Genomic DNA, 18,441 nt, shown 5'->3' with positions numbered 1-18,441 from the left:
CTCTGAGCACTATGGGACTTAACATCTGAGGTCATGAGTCCCCTAGAACGTAGAACTACTTGAACCTAACTAACCTAAGGACATCACATACAGCCATGCCCGAGGCAGGATTGGAACCTTCGAGCGTAGCAGCAGCATCGGGGCTCAATCCCAAGCAGGACTCAGCAAATGGTTAAAATAGCTCTGAGCACTATGGGACTTAACATCTGAGGTCATGAGTCCCCTAGAACGTAGAACTACTTGAACCTAACTAACCTAAGGACATCACATACAGCCATGCCCGAGGCAGGATTGGAACCTTCGAGCGTAGCAGCAGCGTGGTTCCGGACTAAAGCGCCTACAACCGCTCGGTCACAGCGGCCGGCTCAGGACTCATCACTGAAGACATTTCTACTCCAGTCAATGAGATTCCAGGCCGAAGACGTGTCTGCAGACGCACCGGACAGAGGTAGGTAAGCAACCTGACTGTCGCCCGCAGTACGGCCCGACAACCAGGAATGATGGTCTAGGGTGCCATTCCTTTTCACAACAGGACTCCTTTGTTTGTCATCGGCACCACCCTTACAGCACAGCGGTACGTCGACGATATTCTAGGTCCTGTTCATTTGCCCTTCATGACAAGCCATCCTGGGCTTATATTTCAGCAATATAATGCTCGTCCGCGCACGGCTCGAGTTTCAGCTGTTCGTCTTCATGCTTCCAAACCCTACCTTGGCGAGCAAGGTCGTCAGATCCCTCAGTAATTGTGAACGTTTGAAGCATTACGGCTAAGGCCCTCCAACCATCTGACGTGTTACGTGGACAGAATTTGGCACGAAATTCCTCAGGAGGACATCCAACAACTCTGCCAATCAATGCCAAACCGAACAATTGCTTGCATAAGGACCAGAGATGGACCAGCGTCTTATCGACTTACTCGGGCTGCCGAGGTCTTTCTCTTGCATAAATCATCATGTTTTTCTGACATTGTAATCATTTGCTTTTATGTACATCTGCGTCAGATCTACCGATTTATGTACTATTCGAGTGTATACAGCTCTGCAGTCCATCCAGTTACCATGTCGGTTGCCAGTAAAAGAAGCAGAGCAACGAAAGGAAAAGAAAATGCTTCGTTGGATATTTGGCTTTATAATCATGCGACCAATGATCAAATTCGCGGGCGGTACGGGGTCTTTCCTACCGTTGAGAAGATGATGTGGACATGTCCTTCGACAACATCAAGACACAGTAGGAAAAGGCGGGATTTCGCTGAAAATCGACGGTAAACGACGTACTGGGAGAGTGAGGCAACGTTGGTTATACACCCATGTAGACCTCAACACAGTGCGTTTCCCTGCTGATGGGGCACAAGCCCGTGCCAAATTGAGACAGAGAGCCAAAAGGGCATTGCGGGACGAATTCTGAGAGAAAGAGAACATTGTCTTATTCTCCTGCAATGACACATTTGGAACAGGCTTGGCGTTTAAAACAAGGTCGGATCTGGAAGCTACCGATGTGGAACAGGTTTTTAACCATTATCTGCCGGTCAAACTCCGCTCTACCAATAACACTTGAAATATTACGCAGCAAGCAAGGTAATAATGACAAGTCAGAGGTATCCGCCACCGTAGTGAGGCGGTTCACGCGCCACTTTCAGTGCTGACAAGAGGAACACGACTTCCAGAATAGTGGTCAGCTCGATAAGACGTTTCGGTCAGTGAACAACAAAGAAGACCTTTCGCAAAGAATATGTTGTTTAACTTCTTTATTGACCTTCACATCAAGGATACGGTGTCCGTTATAATCAGCCTTTCATAGGCCAACCCTACAATAAAGAAGATACAATATTTTTTTCCTATAAAACTTTATAATGTAAATCGACTTAAGTTTCCAACAAGATTTGTAGTCTTTCAAAGAATCTTTATTATACGAGAACTATGTAGTTTACATACAGATTTTAGTCAAGGTAGGTTAGCGTGCCATCCTTTCCAGTTTCACCACCATTTGAATATTACTATGTTGTTGACTGAGGTGGTGGCTGCCATATGGCCAGATGAAAAACATGTTTTATATATATATATATATATATATATATATATATATATATATATATATATATACACTCCTGGAAATTGAAATAAGAACACCGTGAATTCATTGTCCCAGGAAGGGGAAACTTTATTGACACATTCCTGGGGTCAGATACATCACATGATCACACTGACAGAACCACAGGCACATAGACACAGGCAACAGAGCATGCACAATGTCGGCACTAGTACAGTGTATATCCACCTTTCGCAGCAATGCAGGCTGCTATTCTCCCATGGAGACGATCGTAGAGATGCTGGATGTAGTCCTGTGGAACGGCTTGCCATGCCATTTCCACCTGGCGCCTCAGTTGGACCAGCGTTCGTGCTGGACGTGCAGACCGCGTGAGACGACGCTTCATCCAGTCCCAAACATGCTCAATGGGGGACAGATCCGGAGATCTTGCTGGCCAGGGTAGTTGACTTACACCTTCTAGAGCACGTTGGGTGGCACGGGATACATGCGGACGTGCATTGTCCTGTTGGAACAGCAAGTTCCCTTGCCGGTCTAGGAATGGTAGAACGATGGGTTCGATGACGGTTTGGATGTACCGTGCACTATTCAGTGCCCCTCGACGATCACCAGTGGTGTACGGCCAGTGTAGGAGATCGCTCCCCACACCATGATGCCGGGTGTTGGCCCTGTGTGCCTCGGTCGTATGCAGTCCTGATTGTGGCGCTCACCTGCACGGCGCCAAACACGCATACGACCATCATTGGCACCAAGGCAGAAGCGACTCTCATCGCTGAAGAGGACACGTCTCCATTCGTCCCTCCATTCACGCCTGTCGCGACACCACTGGAGGCGGGCTGCACGATGTTGGGGCGTGAGCGGAAGACGGCCTAACGGTGTGCGGGACCGTAGCCCAGCTTCATGGAGACGGTTGCGAATGGTCCTCGCCGATACCCCAGGAGCAACAGTGTCCCTAATTTGCTGGGAAGTGGCGGTGCGGTCCCCTACGGCACTGCGTAGGATCCTACGGTCTTGGCGTGCCTCCGTGCGTCGCTGCGGTCCGGTCCCAGGTCGACGGGCACGTGCACCTTCCGCCGACCACTGGCGACAACATCGATGTACTGTGGAGACCTCACGCCCCACGTGTTGAGCAATTCGGCGGTACGTCCACCCGGCCTCCCGCATGCCCACTATACGCCCTCGCTCAAAGTCCGTCAACTGCACATACGGTTCACGTCCACGCTGTCGCGGCATGCTACCAGTGTTAAAGACTGCGATGGAGCTCCGTATGCCACGGCAAACTGGCTGACACTGACGGCGGCAGTGCACAAATGCTGCGCAGCTAGCGCCATTCGACGCCCAACACCGCGGTTCCTGGTGTGTCCGCTGTGCCGTGCGTGTGATCATTGCTTGTACAGCCCTCTCGCAGTGTCCGGAGCAAGTATGGTGGGTCTGACACACCGGTGTCAATGTGTTCTTTTTTCCATTTCCAGGAGTGTATATATATATATGGCCAGAATGACAACGATGTTGACTGAAACGCTGATACTGCGAATGTCTTAACGATGACGTCTGCTGCAACTGGTGAGGGTGTGGCTTCCATTACTGTAGCATTCGTCAGTTTGAAAAGGTAGGTGGTTGTAAGGCAGTGACGGACAAGCTGACTGACGTCAGGTGCCAGACTTTCCTGTAAAATGTAGACGGTCTACTCCATCGGCACGTTTCTCAACTTGAACACAATATCAAAGCTTATAATAAGCTCCGTAGAGGAGATATTCTTGCATATTAAAAATGAAATGATGTTAGTGGTGCTCGTGTCGAACGCTTGTGAATGAGCTCTGGCAGCAACTTCCTGTGTGACCAATCAGATGCTGCAGCTTCTGAATCTGAGATTTCGCCAGGCAGTGAATTTATACATTTGGCGATGTGCCTTGGAGAGTAAGCTTATTTGTGTGCCTTAAGTACCGTATCACTTAGATTTTGTGTGCTATTGGAGTCTGTGGTATTAATTCTCTGCAGGTGATGTTCCGATTGTCCAGGGTGTCCTACTAAGGAGTTCCCACTGTATGAACTTTAATAAGGAGGTATTAATGATAATCTGCTCCAATTGTGATTATATGGTGCTCTCATGACTAGTGCGTAACCATTAACTTGTTTTTCGTTTATTTTCAGTCGCCAGTAACTACACGTAAATATCAAGATGGCTGGAAACTTTTCCATGGAACAAAGAAATTTAATTTTAAAGCGATATTGGAAATGTGGAAACATGAAAGAATAACAATAACGAAATGAAGCGAAGAATTTCAGAGGGAAAAGTGGGCATGATCTGAATAACGGATGTTGTGGCGGGAAGAAATCAGTAGCGGACGAAAGAGACATGGATGCAGTGGTACAAACTTTCACAAGATCCTCAAAGTAGACGTTACGGCAAGCTGCGCGTGTATCAGGTGTAACCAGATCAAGTGTTCACCACATTTTAAAGCAAGCAAAGTGAAAACCGTACATTTCCAGGTTGCTTCATGCTGCGAATGAGAGCGATGCGGGAAGGCGCCTTGAATTTTGTGAATGGATTTGCTACAGTCTACAACTGACTGATATTGTTTGGTTTGATGAGGCGACGTTGAAACTCAGTGGGACCACCAACGGGCATAACTGTGTCCTTAGGGCAAGAAATAATCCCCATCTATGACAGAACGAGCTGTTAATCTTCCAAGGTAATCAGTGTAGGGTGGTATGTCTGTCAGGTGACTTGTAGGGCCATTCTTTTTTGTAGGGACACTGAAGTGTAAACTCCCTTACTATGTTGAACGAATGAACTGTACCTGCTGTTCGCCAACTGTACTGAGGTGAAGGTGTTACGCAACCATTTCACCCAAAACTAATCCGTGACTGATATAAACCAGAATTAAACAGACCAATCAAACTGAAATAATTAATTACCACTGATAAATGAGATGTGTATCAGTACCAGTGATTGCCAGTGCTCAGTTAACATAATTTGCATTTTTGTTCTGAACTGTACAGTTCATCTAAATAAGAGGCCACTATGAAGGCTCATTGAGTTGAGCTGCAAGGGCACGGGCGCAGTTAGACATGAAGGCCGACAGGGGAGGCTGACCCGAGATAGAATTCTCAGGTGTCACCGGCAGCGGTGCAGGTCAGTATCATTTGGTCATTCGGCCTTGCTTTGAAGAACCTCCCCTGGGCGCTGTTAGCCAGAAGTCACAACACAAGTACGGTCTCCTGTAGCGTACGTCCACCAACAGTCTGTTTTTAACGACCTCAATGTGGAGAGAGGAGAAACGCCATGTTTTGGCAAGGCCCAGAGGAATTCTGTTATGAATATAACGTACAAAGCAGAGTTTCTTCGAAATATGCAACTCCCAGCAGATAAGATCAGAAAGTGCAGGGAGAATCATGGCGTGATATGCTGTCCAATGCAGGCACTACAAAAACAAATGTTCAACGCAATGTAAGAAGAGCCAGGACTGGCTAACATAAATAATTTAGAAGTTAAAGAGAGAAACTCGGCTGTGCTGCTAAGATCCCATCTCTTTGGTCACAAGATAGACAGAAAGAGAACAGTACACTTTTTCAGTGCCAGGTGTTAAGAAGCACACTACGGTTTAACAACAGTTCTTGGATGTTGGTGTAATAGTAAAGCAAGGTGTACCTAGAAGCTATAATATTAATATATTTTCTCAATCTTTAATCTGAGTTCGTCAGTTACAAGTGAAGGTAGTCCGCCCAGGTAGCTGCCGGCTCAGCACGCCAGATCGTTAACTAAATGAGCCAGGGTTCGAATTCTGTCCAGGTTGGAGATTCTCTCCTCTTGGGGACTGGGTGTCGTGTTGCACTTACGTTCTTATCACAGTTACTGACAAAAAAAAAAGCGTCTCAAAAATACTGTCGTACTACTTTGGGGTGTTGAGATGGCCAATAAGTGCCAATAAATTAAGGAAACAAAAAGAAAAAAAGGGAAAGGAAAAAAACCTGAAGATCGGCCTGATCGTTCTACATCATGAACGTTTCTTTGTCCTCAATGAAACATGGTGCACCGTTTTCAAACTGAAATACATTAATCACATTTCCATAAACAACAGTTGTTTGTCTTTAAATTTCCATAGCACCGACTTTTTTGCATTGAGAAACCGTATCACACTACAAACACCACGCTTTTCGGGATCGCTAATTTTGTCACACAGTTTAAACTCACACAAGATATACAGTAAACGAGTGTGCATGCTCGCATTTAGCGTCATACTAGTACCTATGGTTAGGAATGTCTATTATGATATGGCGGTAGAAGTGCGGAGGGGGAGGGGGGAATCGCCCTCCTCGTTAGATCGAAACGTTTTTTTTATTTTTTAGAAACGCCCCGCACTTTCGGCAAGCATCCATCACAAAAAGTCGACCTCATACGGAGACTTGGTGACAGTCGCTTTTCCCGCGTATCATTGCAAGGTGATTCGTGACAAATGAAAGTGACATCCGAAATACTCTCCGCCACACACTTTGAGATGGGTTGCAGTGTAAGTAGATAATATTTGTACACTATATGCTGCGCTGTAAATGTGTACACGTTTCCACTTTTAAGAGGTGCACCAATTCAAAACTTAATTAAAAGGGTCTGCCTTTGAAAAAGATCGAGGAATGCTGCTTTAAAGCATTTTAGCATAATGGTTGGTTTTCTCCACAGGGGGTTTCTCTGCCTTCCGCTAATGCCCAGCGGGGTAGGCTGTTGAAACTAATAGCGTACTAACTCTCGCGCTGCGTGAAGTTGCGACATTCCGTTCGAAAGGGACGCAGTGCTGATTTTATCCGAGGCCTTCCACGTAAGTCACCGCCGAGTTTATTTCACAGCCAATTTCGCACTCCAGTATAGAGGCACAATTCCCATTACTGTTAATGCGGTGTCCCGCCGCTGCGGCAGTTACCGGCACGTCTGTATGACGGAGTAGGCGCCGCCGCGCCCGCTTATCTCGGCTCATTATATTACCGCGACCCATGATTTCTCCTGATAATGAAGTTCTTACTACTTGACTGGTAATAATTAGGAGGCATAAATCACCGCGCTGGCGTGCGAATACCAGTTCCCTGCGCCAGCCGCGCAACTAGGCCCGCCGCGCAGTAACTCAGCGGAAGGCCCGCGGCGTTAATTAAGGACGAATCCGCGTATCCAAACAGGCCGGCGGACGAGCTGCCATTCTTCACAAAGTAATTAAATTAAATCGAGTTCCCCCGTCGCTCAGACCAGAACCGTCGGGCTAGTGCTCCGCCGTTACCGACCTTTACGACCACGCAAGGAACGAGGGGTACAAATGTGGCGACCACACGCAAGCGGCGAAGTAATTTGAACAGTGCTTTGTTACGACTCGCGTGGACGTCTCCGCATTCGTCCTCACAGTTCACATAGACCGTAGCGCTAAGCCCCTGTGTGGACATCTGCACGATCGTTCGGTGGCCGTGTTGACCTCGGCGGCGATAAGCCAAGGACTTTACTCGCGAGGTTTCTCTGCGATTCTGCGCCGCGATTAATTATTCCACCTCGTAATAACACCTTACTCCTGATTACGTCCAAGAACATGCTGCGGAATTATTCTCCATTAGTTAGATACATATCTGGGCCTGTTATCTCAGTTACGCCTAAATGAATTACGCAGCCAAGTTCACTTAAATATCTTACTTGTAACAATCTGTTTCTCTCTGCTACGAAGAGAGAGATATGATCAGTCGCACGGGATAGTATGACTGTTTCTTCTGGCTCTTTTACGAGCGTCGCCCAGAAAGTAACGCCCCACATTTTTTCCAACAGTTGATAATTCAAAACAATGAAATGACGTTTTATCTATACATCCTGTTTCTCCACGTAATCTGGACTGTGGGAAAACCGAACCAGAAGACAATGTGATGCTACAGAATAATGCTGAATATAAGATGGACTTGATAAGGAAAGGAATGAGCATGTTCTCCGCGAATTCAGTGAGGAAAGTAATATGTGAAAAACACTGGCAAGAAGAATGGAGTGGATGGTAGGAGGGCTGTTAAGACAGCGGGGATTAATTTCCATGGAACTAGAGCGAGCCGAAGAGGTAAGAACTATAGAGGAACACAGAGATGGGTTGGTTCAAATGGCTCTGAGCACTATGGGACTTAACTTCTCAGATCATCAGTCCCCTAGAACGTAGAACTACTTAAACCTAACTAACCTAACGACATCACACACATCCATGCCCGAGGCAGGATTCGAACCTGCGACCGTAGCGGTCGCGCGGTTCCAGACTGTAGCGCCTAGAACCGCTCGGCCACCTCGGCCGGCACACAGAGATGGGAATACATCCAGCAAATAACTGAGGACATAGGTTGCAGTTGCTACTCTAAGATGGAGATGAAAAAGTTGGCGCAGGGGAGGAATTTGTGGCGGGAGGCTTCAGACCATTCAGATGAGTGATGAAGAAAAAAAAAAAAACATTCGTCCAGAGAGACACGATGATGGTGAGTACGTCCTCAGTACCAGTACTATTTCTGGTCACGAAGCCATTTCTTCACTGCACAGATCACAGCTTCACCGTCCTCAGAATGCGTTCCATTTCTTTTAATGGCCCAGATAAGTGGAGGGATTTGGGGTAACAATGCCTAATCCTGTTTTGTGATGTGTCCAGGAGTCCTTAGAATTGTGTGAGGCCGAGCGTAATTGTGTAAGTCAAAACATCCCTTGGGTCGTTACGGCGCCGAAGCTTCTTGAGTGTGGTTAACGCGATCTGGCAGCCTCCGGATTAGTCGTACGGTCTCTGGCAGACATGTGGACCAGACCCACACACTCATAGTCCCAAAACCAGTCGTGATATTACCAGCGGAAGCAATTGCCTTGAAATTTGTCCTCTCCGGAGCGTGAAGATGACACCACTCTGTCGACTGTATTTTTGTTTCGAACTAACGTGGTGGACTAAAGCTTCTTAACATGTCATAATGTCACAATAGCTCTGAACAATTATTTTGTTCGTGAGATTTGAGTTCCATCAATCTTGCAACCCGAGCGGTCTAGGCGCTGCAGTCATGTGGCTGGTCCCGGCGGAGGTTCGAGTCCTCCCTCTGGCATGGGTGTGTGTGTTTGTCCTTAGGATAATTTAAGTTAAGTAGTGTGTAAGCTTAGGGACTGATGACCTTAGCAGTTAAGTAAAAAAAACTTGCAACCACACTTCCCGCGCTGATTGTCAGCAGCAGTGCCAACTGCCAGGTGATAAGGCGTTGATCCCCGTGAATGTCAAAATCAGCACGTTGTACAGTGCCAGGTGTGGGAACTATGGCAGGGTTTCCCCACTCGCTGAAAATCGTACAGTTCCGCCGAACCGCCTTCTGGAGGCCTCACTTTCTGTGCCCAGCGACCAACTGTACTCCTATCGACTGCAGTTGCTTCACAGAAATATTATAAATATTCTCTACGGTTTATTTCTCCACAGTGAGAAATTCATCGATGAGACGCTGCTTGTAAGCACGTCACTTTCAGACGCCATTTTCAAACATTGTTGCAGGGGTACTTCCAGGGTGATCACTATATGAAAAAACGTAAATTAGTTACAAACTACGGCGTGCACACACTTTATTCAACATGGAAAACGTTATTACGGATATTTGGATTTAGGTTATGACATGTTCGATATGGATGCCATCATTGGCGATGATGTGGTGCAGACCGGCCGAACAGACCATGAAGGTCTAACGGTACCGAGCGGCCGCCGTGTCATCCTCAATCCCCTGGCGACACTGGATGGGGATGAGACGGGGCATGCGGTCAGCACACCGCTCTCCCGGAGCCGGCCGAAGTGGCCGTGCGGTTAAAGGCGCTGCAGTCTGGAACCGCAAGACCGCTACGGTCGCAGGTTCGAATCCTCCCTCGGGCATGGATATTTGTGATGTCCTTTGGTTAGTTAGGTTTCACTAGTTCTAAGTTCTAGGGGACTAATGACCTCAGCAGTTGAGTCCCATAGTGCTCAGAGCCATTTAAGAACCGCTCTCCCGGCCGTACGCCAGTTTACGAGTCCAGAGCCGCTACTTCTCAATCAAGTAGCTCCTTATTTGTGTCTCATAAGGGCTGAGTGCACCTTGCTTGCCGACAGCACTCGGCAGACCGTATGGTCACCCATCCAACTGCTAGCCCAGCACGACAGTGATCTGACGGGAACCGGCGTTTCCACTGACGCGGCGCAGACGCATACCGAAATTCTGCATAACCCTCTGAGCAATCGTAAAGTCGATGCTGTCGATGACCTCCTGAATGGCTGTTTCCAGCTCAACAATGGTTTTGAGGTTATTGCTGTACGCCTTGTCTTTAACATAGCCCCACAAAAAGGCGTCGCATGTGCTCAAATTCGGAGAATATGGTGGCCAATCGAGACCCTCTGGGTACCCCAGAGCCAGAATGCGGTCCCTCAAAGTTCTCCTCCAGGACATCACTGTCCTGCTTCGATGGGGTGAGCTACATCCTGCATGAACCACATCTTCTCGAAATCAGAGTCACTTCGGATAGTAGGGATGATATCATCTTCTGAAACCTTCAGGTACCGTTCGGTAGTCACCGTGCCGTCAAGGAATATCACTCCGATTATTCCGTGTCTGGACACTGCACACCACACTGCCACCCGCTGGAGGTGGATAGGCTTCTCGATCGTGAATTGCGGATTCTCAGTCCCCTAAGTGCGCCAGTTTTGCTTATTGACGCACCAATCAAAATGAAAGTGGGCTTCGTCGCTAAAGCAAACCATGCATGTCCATACTAATTCCCATCATGCCCCGCGGCCAACCGTGCAGTTTGAACGCCCTAACGCAAACTAATGACGATTTTATTTCATATAGTTCAATAATTGTCACCCTGCGTGAATGACCCTGTAATCCAAAAGGTCTTCTGTAATTAACAAATTATCTAATTTTCGTTTACCGCTCGTTCACAGAACACATTGTTTGCAAATTTTAGCAGTTATTAATTAATAAGTTTTTCATTAAATTAAGCCTCACATAGATCATTTCGGGGTCTCTGTATTTTTGCCGTATGATTACATTAAATTCCCCACTCTTTCTGTGTTGTATTACAATGTGTCCGGACACTTGTATTAACGAAAGAAGGTCTTGTCGATGTCAGTGTTGTTAAAGTTTAACCCTTATCTCAGACGGACACGAATTAAAAAAGAAGTCTGCACGACTGAAGGAATGATTACAGTAATCTTCTGAAGTGATTTAGTGAAATCATGAAACACCAGCAGAGCGCAGACTTACGGGGACTGAAATTTGCTCCTGTCGAAAAAACTTGAGTTACCTTTAAACACTGTAGCATCTTCTCGTCGGCTTATAACTGTTACATTATATGACTACAAAACAATATTCGCGTACTACAGCTAAGAAAGTTGGTAGTGGTTGAATAATGCGTTTTTAACTAACTTCCCAGATTAAAAGCGTAAGTCTGCAGCTGTAATAACAGCCAGAAGTTGATTTAAGCAGGAGTATTAATGCCACGAATACTTACAAATGCGTAAGTACATCGTGTAAATTTTCGACTCCTGACAGCCAGAGTGAATGCGAACATACCTTTTCTGACATGATGCAGGGCAGAACGTCATAAAAGTCAAGCAATTCAGGAGTCGTTCAAGTTTCCACTATCATGCTGTTTCCGCCACCATCGGTCAAGAAGTTCGAGAACTGTGTTGATCTTTTCTTAGTACGGTTTTGAAAATGATGTTGGTGACATAAACTGTGAGTGAAATGAAATCCCAAATGGGCTGAATGAAATAAAAGATGCACCAATAACAATGGGGTAATATATATCAGTTTGTTGGAATGATTTCTGTGCAGTCCTTAAGTAACTACTGCACACCGACCAGCGCAGTGCCGCAAAATGGCATCAAGAAGGCTCTGACCCGTGCGGCAGTGGAAAGAGCGATCAGCGCCACACCCCCAGGAAGACAAGAGTTCAGCGCCCCCTGTCGGCACTGATTTAACCATCCGCTCATCGCTGGTCGGCCGAGTTCGGTCGCAGTCTTCGAGAGCATCAGTACGTTACTTAGCCCGCGTTCTGCGAGTAGAAATAGAGACCAATGTACTTGCAAGTAGGAGGCAAAGGCAGCTGCTTTATTAAGATAAGTTGCGTTTATTTTATTTTTATAGAAATGAAGTGTCCCTATAATTAGAAAGTGTCTTGTACAGATGATTTTGGATTCCTGGTACCGGCCATCGCAACTTCTCCCCTTCCTTGTTTGTGTCAGTGCTCACGCCTACCGTAGCCAACACGACGGTTTTGTTCGAATTCGTAGGATATGTGTCATTACAGCGGCATCAGGTGGAAATTCCTTTATTCTGGTTTCATCAATTCAGTCAATTTTTGTTTACGTAGGGAACTAAGTGGGTTTCGGTATAAAACTACGTAACTTTTATGAGAGAAGGTTGCACTTATGAGATCAGAAGGACAAGTTTTACTAAGACAGAAGATGAAAGGTAAAGCCGTTACAAGGAGATGTGGATACCACGCAAGGAAGGGGTATTTCAGGGATGACAAAGAATCGCAATCCCCTTTAAGTTAACATCCTTGTGTTCTACGTATTTTACATTCATGAAATATGATGTGTCACCTACAATACAAAATACTCTAAATTCCTGCGCTGAAAAGATGGAAGCTTTTGGATTAACAGTTCTTTTCTTCAATTGGTAAATGGAATCAGCCAAAACAAATACATTTTGCCTCCTGTTTCATGAGACGCCCAGCATCAAAGTTTCTTGGTAAAAACTGAATGCTTTCAAAAGTCGCTTTATTTGTCTATTCGATACATCGTTATCAAATTAGTCAAGTACGACATTCGGTTTAACAGTACGTATCAGAAAGACAGCAAATCATGAAGGATACCCAATGCAGCACAGCGATGAGTAAATTGATAGACTGCTTTTCAACAATAAAACCATTAGAATGAATGTCTCTAACCGCAAAAAGATCTTTCATAGTGCAAAAGGAACTTTCACTGACCCCACCTGCAACCTTTCCCGCGGAGTAGATCACTGGATGTTAGGCAATACACACTGCATACGAGCACCGCCGAATGCCTACACCCTGCTGCCTGTCAGGTGCATAACAAGCCTTAAACAACTCCCAGCGTAGTCAAGAAGCGTCAGTCAACATTTTGTCTCGAATAACAGTTGTTCTCCATAACGTCATCTATTACCCCTAGACATTTGACGCAAAGGCTCTGAGATTAGTATACATTATAAAAGTAAGTGCACAATGTGAGTGCTGCTAAAACTGTTAAACGAGTCTCGGTACGATCAAGGGAGTTACATGGTGTGGAAGCCCTTTACCCCCCATCCATGAAGAATATTCCTGTTTTTACCTGAAGGGCTTTCTTTTGAAAGTGTAAGGGGTGGAAGTATCGCCCTCTAGAAATTTCTAGAGCGTTCCAGAACGTTTGAGAGTATTCGAGAACATTCCAGAAGATTCGAGAGTATTCGAGAGCATTCGACAACATTCCAAAATGTTCTGGAATGTTCCACAGTGATTCGTAATGTTCTGGAATATTTGAAAATAGTCTGAAATATTCGTGAAGATTCCATAATGTTCGGCAACGTCCCGAAACATTGCAGATCATTGTGGGACATTCCAGAACACTTTCGAATGTTATGGAATGTTCTGGCACATTGTGGACCATTCGAAGCTTTTTTGGTATGTTCTGTAATTCGCCACGTTGGGGCTATCCATTGGTAGGGATATATAAAGCAAGACCCCTCGTGGGGGTTTGCACGTCTTTTTCATATTAGTGACAAAGGGAGGAACCGAAAAAGTAGTGCAGTGAATGAAGTGTGAGCAGTCAGAGTGACACAATGACTGAACATAAATCGAAAATAAAGTGTGAAAAGTGTACTTAGTGTATTTGTTAATAAGAAATTGATTTGATTTACGTTTTAAACAGTGCCTACGCGTAAAAAAGCGGGAAATCTTGCCAGTTCTGAAGTAAAACGCCGAAAACAAAAATAACCGCAAAAAAAACGGAACAGACGAAGAGCACCAAACACGTTCACGTTCTCTGCGAACAAGAATGACCACCGTGAGAAGCAGAGAAACCGAAAAGCAAGGAAATGAACGGAGTGAAGTATCGAGAATTGCGACACAGTCTTCTATTAAATGACTGCGAACTCAAGCCGGCCATGAAAATGTCACCCAAGACTAACGGAAACGACAACCAGTGGGAATTAACACTCCAGCAATCCTCACTCAGAGCCTCAGCTAAACGATTGAGAGACTTATTCACCATAATTCTAACAACGTCTAACCTATCGAATTAAAAACAGCTATGTGACTCTTTCAAAGAGAGTATGAGTGATGACACACTGTACCAAATCCGACAAGCTCATCCTGAACTGACCATCGAACTCAATATCTTCAATGAAGAATTCATTCGACTAGTAGATAAATGTTTAGCAATAAACAACCAAACCTTAGTACAACCACGAAAAGATTCAGTGGGCTAAAATTGGAAAGTACAAAGGAAAAAAGCTGCAACATAAACGAACTACTCCAATGCATTGCTCACAACAAACCACTCCTTAATGATAATGAAAAGGAAATTTCCACTGTAACTTGCACCGGATCGGCAAAGACGCTGACGGAATTATTTACTTCGACGCACCAGGCGTCGCTGGGAAAACGTTTCTAATAAATCTATTGCCGGCGGAAATACGAGCTAAGCAACACATCGCTCTTCCACTGGCATCATCAAGCATCGCAGCCACACTTGTGGAAGGAGAACGAACTGCTCATTCCGACCTACAACTGCCGTTGAATATGGCGTAAGCACAATTCCCGGTAGGTAAAATCTAAGAGCGTATGGAGGGGATGAACTTTTAAAGCAAGCTAAAATTATCTTCTGGGACGAATGCACAGTCGCACATAAAAAAATCACTCGAAATCATCTTCAGAACATTGAAAGAGTTGCGAGGAAACTCTGAAGTGATGAGAGAAACTCTCAGGAGATTTTCGACAAACACTTCCAGTTATCCCTAGGTCAACACCAGTAGACGAGATCAAAGCGTGCTTAAAAAGAAATCATCTCTGGGCACACATACAAATACTGCGATTAACAAAAAATGTAAAAGCTGAACTGTCGAAAGATGAAACAACACTATATTTGGCTCAACAATTTTACAAATGTGCGAAGGCACATATCCTACTTTTAGACGACCGGTCTCATTAAACTCAACAGTGATTTCCGCAACATAGCCACGACTGGAAACGAAGTCATATACAGAAAATTCATGATCTATAAAGATAAAGTCTCAAAAATCAAGAATTATTCTTCCTATAACCGTAATAATTTCAACAATAGGATTGATTTCAACATCGGCAACCAAAGTTATCGAAACATTTTTCACAAATATAGCAATCCGTCGTGGCTATTTGAAAGACTAATTTTTCAAACCAAAAATAATATTGTCGACGACATCAAATTTAATATTCAAAAGAAAATTACCAGTGAAGAGAGAATATACAAATAGATCAACACGGTGGTAAACGTTGAAGAAAGTGTGAACTTCCCTACAGAATTTCTAAACTGTTTGCAAGTAGCAGGAATACCATTACAGTGCCTTCGACTTAAAATTGGAAGTCCGATCACACTACTCAGAAACCTCAACTCAGCGCAACTATGTAATGGAGCAAGGATCAACATCAAACAGCTGTCGAACAACATCGTCGAAGCCGAACTTATGAGTGGAATGTACAAAAGGACACTCACTGTTTATTCCCAGCTTATCACTGATCTCTACTGAATGCCATTCCAGTTTAAAAGACTGCAATTTCCTATGAAATTAGTCTACAGTTTCACAATTAACAAAGAGCAAGGACAAACTTTAAATATTGCGGCATCAAGCAGAAAGACTATTGCTTCTCTGACGGTCAACTATACTTAGCTTCCTTTCGAGTAAGAAATTCGAAGCATTTGTACGTATATACCCCTGATAACAAAATGAAAAATGTTGTTTATAAAGAAGTATTGTAAATAGTTAGAATATGTTTTCAATAATTTTTTTACCCTTTATACTTTAACAAGTATTGTAAATAGTTGGAATATGTTTTCAGTAACAATTTTTGTTTTACCTCTTATGCTTTGAGGTTTATTCTTTTATTCCAGCTACAACACAATCTCATGTCAACTCCCTGAGCGAAGCCAGTTACCCCAGCTACTACTCTATATAACAGATAGACAGTGCAGAGTAGGGTGGCACATGAGAGAATGCAATACGAACAAGACAGATGCGGCAAAGAAACATTTTCTGACATGATAGAGAACACTGTGAGGAGAAACAGATCGACATTCTCCATTGACATTGGGCGTCACGTGATGCACGTGATGAGCACTTTATAAAATCGTAGTTATTAATAGCTGCGAAAACATCAAATGCAAGTGATAATTCACAGGAGACACATACGGTAACAGACGCGAATCGAAGGACGAGGGGAAGGGGTAATGGGGACCACGGGGCGCCACGCCCCACCCTGCTCAATTTATGAAAAGTGGTCGGAATTCTTCTAACCTTCAAAGGCGGTTTTATCGAGATTTTCGATAAATTGTGTCGTCCTCCTTAGTAAAATGGCTTTCAAATCCTGTAAGTATGAAGAAAATCGCAGAGGGCCAGCCGACAAGTCTCCTTGTCACTTGGAAAGCGCTGGATTTATTTAGAAGACAGTAGTGCTACAATGAGGTGACGAAAGTCATGGGTCGGCGGTAGTATCGCATACACAAGGTATAAAAACTGTCGTTTGCACTCAGGTGATTCATGTGAAAAGGGATAAGACTTGATTGTGGCCACACAATGGGAATTAACAGACTTTGAACGCGGAATGGTAGTTGGAGCTAAACGCAGGCGACATTCCATTTTCGAAATCGTTAGGGAACTGAATATTCCGAGATCCACAGTGTCAAGAGTAATGTGCCGAGAATCCGAATTTTAGGCATTACCTCTCACGACTGACAACGCAATAGTCTACGGCCTTCCCTTAACGACCGAGAACAGTGGCACCTGCATAGAGCTGTCAGTGGTGACAGACAAGCAACAGTGCGTGAAATAACAGCATAAATCAATGTGGGACGTCCGACGAACGTATTCGTCAGGACATTGCGGAGAAATTTGACGTTAATGGGCTATGGCAGCAGAAGACCGACGCGAGTGCCTTTGCTAACAGCACAACGTTGCCTGCAGAGCCTCTCCAGGGTTCGTGACTATGCCTGTTGGGCCCTAGACAATTGGAAAACCGTGGTATGGTCAGACGAGTCCCGATTTCAGTTGGTATGAGCTGACATTAGGGTTCGAGTGTGACGCAGAACCCACGGAGCCATGAACCCAAGTTGTCAACAAGACACTGTGCAAGCTGTTCGTGGTTCCATAATGGTGTGGGCTGTGTATACTGCAATGGACTGGGTTTTCTGATAACGTTCGGCTGCTTCGAGATGATTTTCAGCCATTCATGTAATCATGTCCCTAAACTACGATAGAATTTTTAGGGATGACAGTGCTCCATGTTACCAGACTACAGTTTTTTATGATTGGTTTGAGGAACATTCTGGGCAGCTCGGACGAATCATATGGCCACCCAGAACACCCGACATGAATGCCATCGAGCATTTATGGGACCTAATCGATAGATCAGATCGTGCACAAAAACCACCACCGGCAACACTTTCGCAATTATGGACGTCTGCAGAAGCAACGTGGCTTAGTTTTCCTGCAGGGGAGTTCCAACGACTTGTTGAGCCCATTCCAAGTCAAGTTATTCCACAAATACGGCCAAAAAAAGGTACGGCACGATATTAGGAGGTATCCCATGACTTTTGTCACCTCAGTGTACCTGGCCTCTGAGTGGGAGACAAGGAGACGTACAGTGAGAAGCTGCCACGAAACTACTGTGTCGCTTACCTCGTGAAGACGTCGGGGTAGTGCGTCCTGGAGAACGCCTTCTCCAGCTCCTCCAGCTGGAATGACGTGAAGGTGGTGCGGTAGCGGCGCTGCTTGCGCTTCGGCGCCAGCTCGTCGATCTCCACGTCGCTGCAGCCTCCACCCCCGCCGCCGCCTCCGCTACCGCCCCCGTCGTGGTCGACGGCCGAGGCAGGGCTCTCTGAGGCCGGCGCCGTAGCGGTGGGCGTCCGGGGCTGCGGGGGCGGAGACTCGGGCTGTGCGGCGGCGCGCTCGCCCGCGGATTCTGCCCCCGCTGCCGCCCCCGCCGCCGCCTCCGGCTGGCGGTGCGCCGCGGACTGCCCGTCCGGGTCAGCGCGCGCCGGGCTGCTGTCCTCTGCCAGCACGCCCATCGGCTCCGTGTCGGCGTCCGCGTCTACTCGTCCAGGGGGCGCACGTCCTGCACAGAGCGAGAACAACGAGTTAGCGACGCCTGGTGCG

At 45.8% G+C, this 18,441-nt stretch overlaps 1 protein-coding gene across 1 annotated transcript in view; it reads right to left on the bottom strand.

Annotated features, from left to right (window-relative positions):
• LOC124594661 (homeobox protein aristaless) overlaps positions 1 to 18,230 on the bottom strand; it is a gene marked incomplete at its 5' end in the record, with an annotated part of 275,891 nt that extends 257,661 nt beyond the window's left edge. Inside the window, one exon of the mRNA XM_047133031.1 lies at positions 17,965 to 18,230. Within this exon, the coding sequence (XP_046988987.1) occupies positions 17,965 to 18,230 (266 nt within the window). The remainder of the gene's footprint in view (positions 1 to 17,964) is intronic.
• Between the last annotated feature and the right edge of the window lie 211 nt (positions 18,231 to 18,441).

This window comes from Schistocerca americana, chromosome 2, assembly GCF_021461395.2.
Source record: "Schistocerca americana isolate TAMUIC-IGC-003095 chromosome 2, iqSchAmer2.1, whole genome shotgun sequence".
NCBI lineage: Eukaryota > Metazoa > Arthropoda > Insecta > Orthoptera > Acrididae > Schistocerca > Schistocerca americana.
This window is presented reverse-complemented; position numbering and strand designations above follow the sequence as displayed.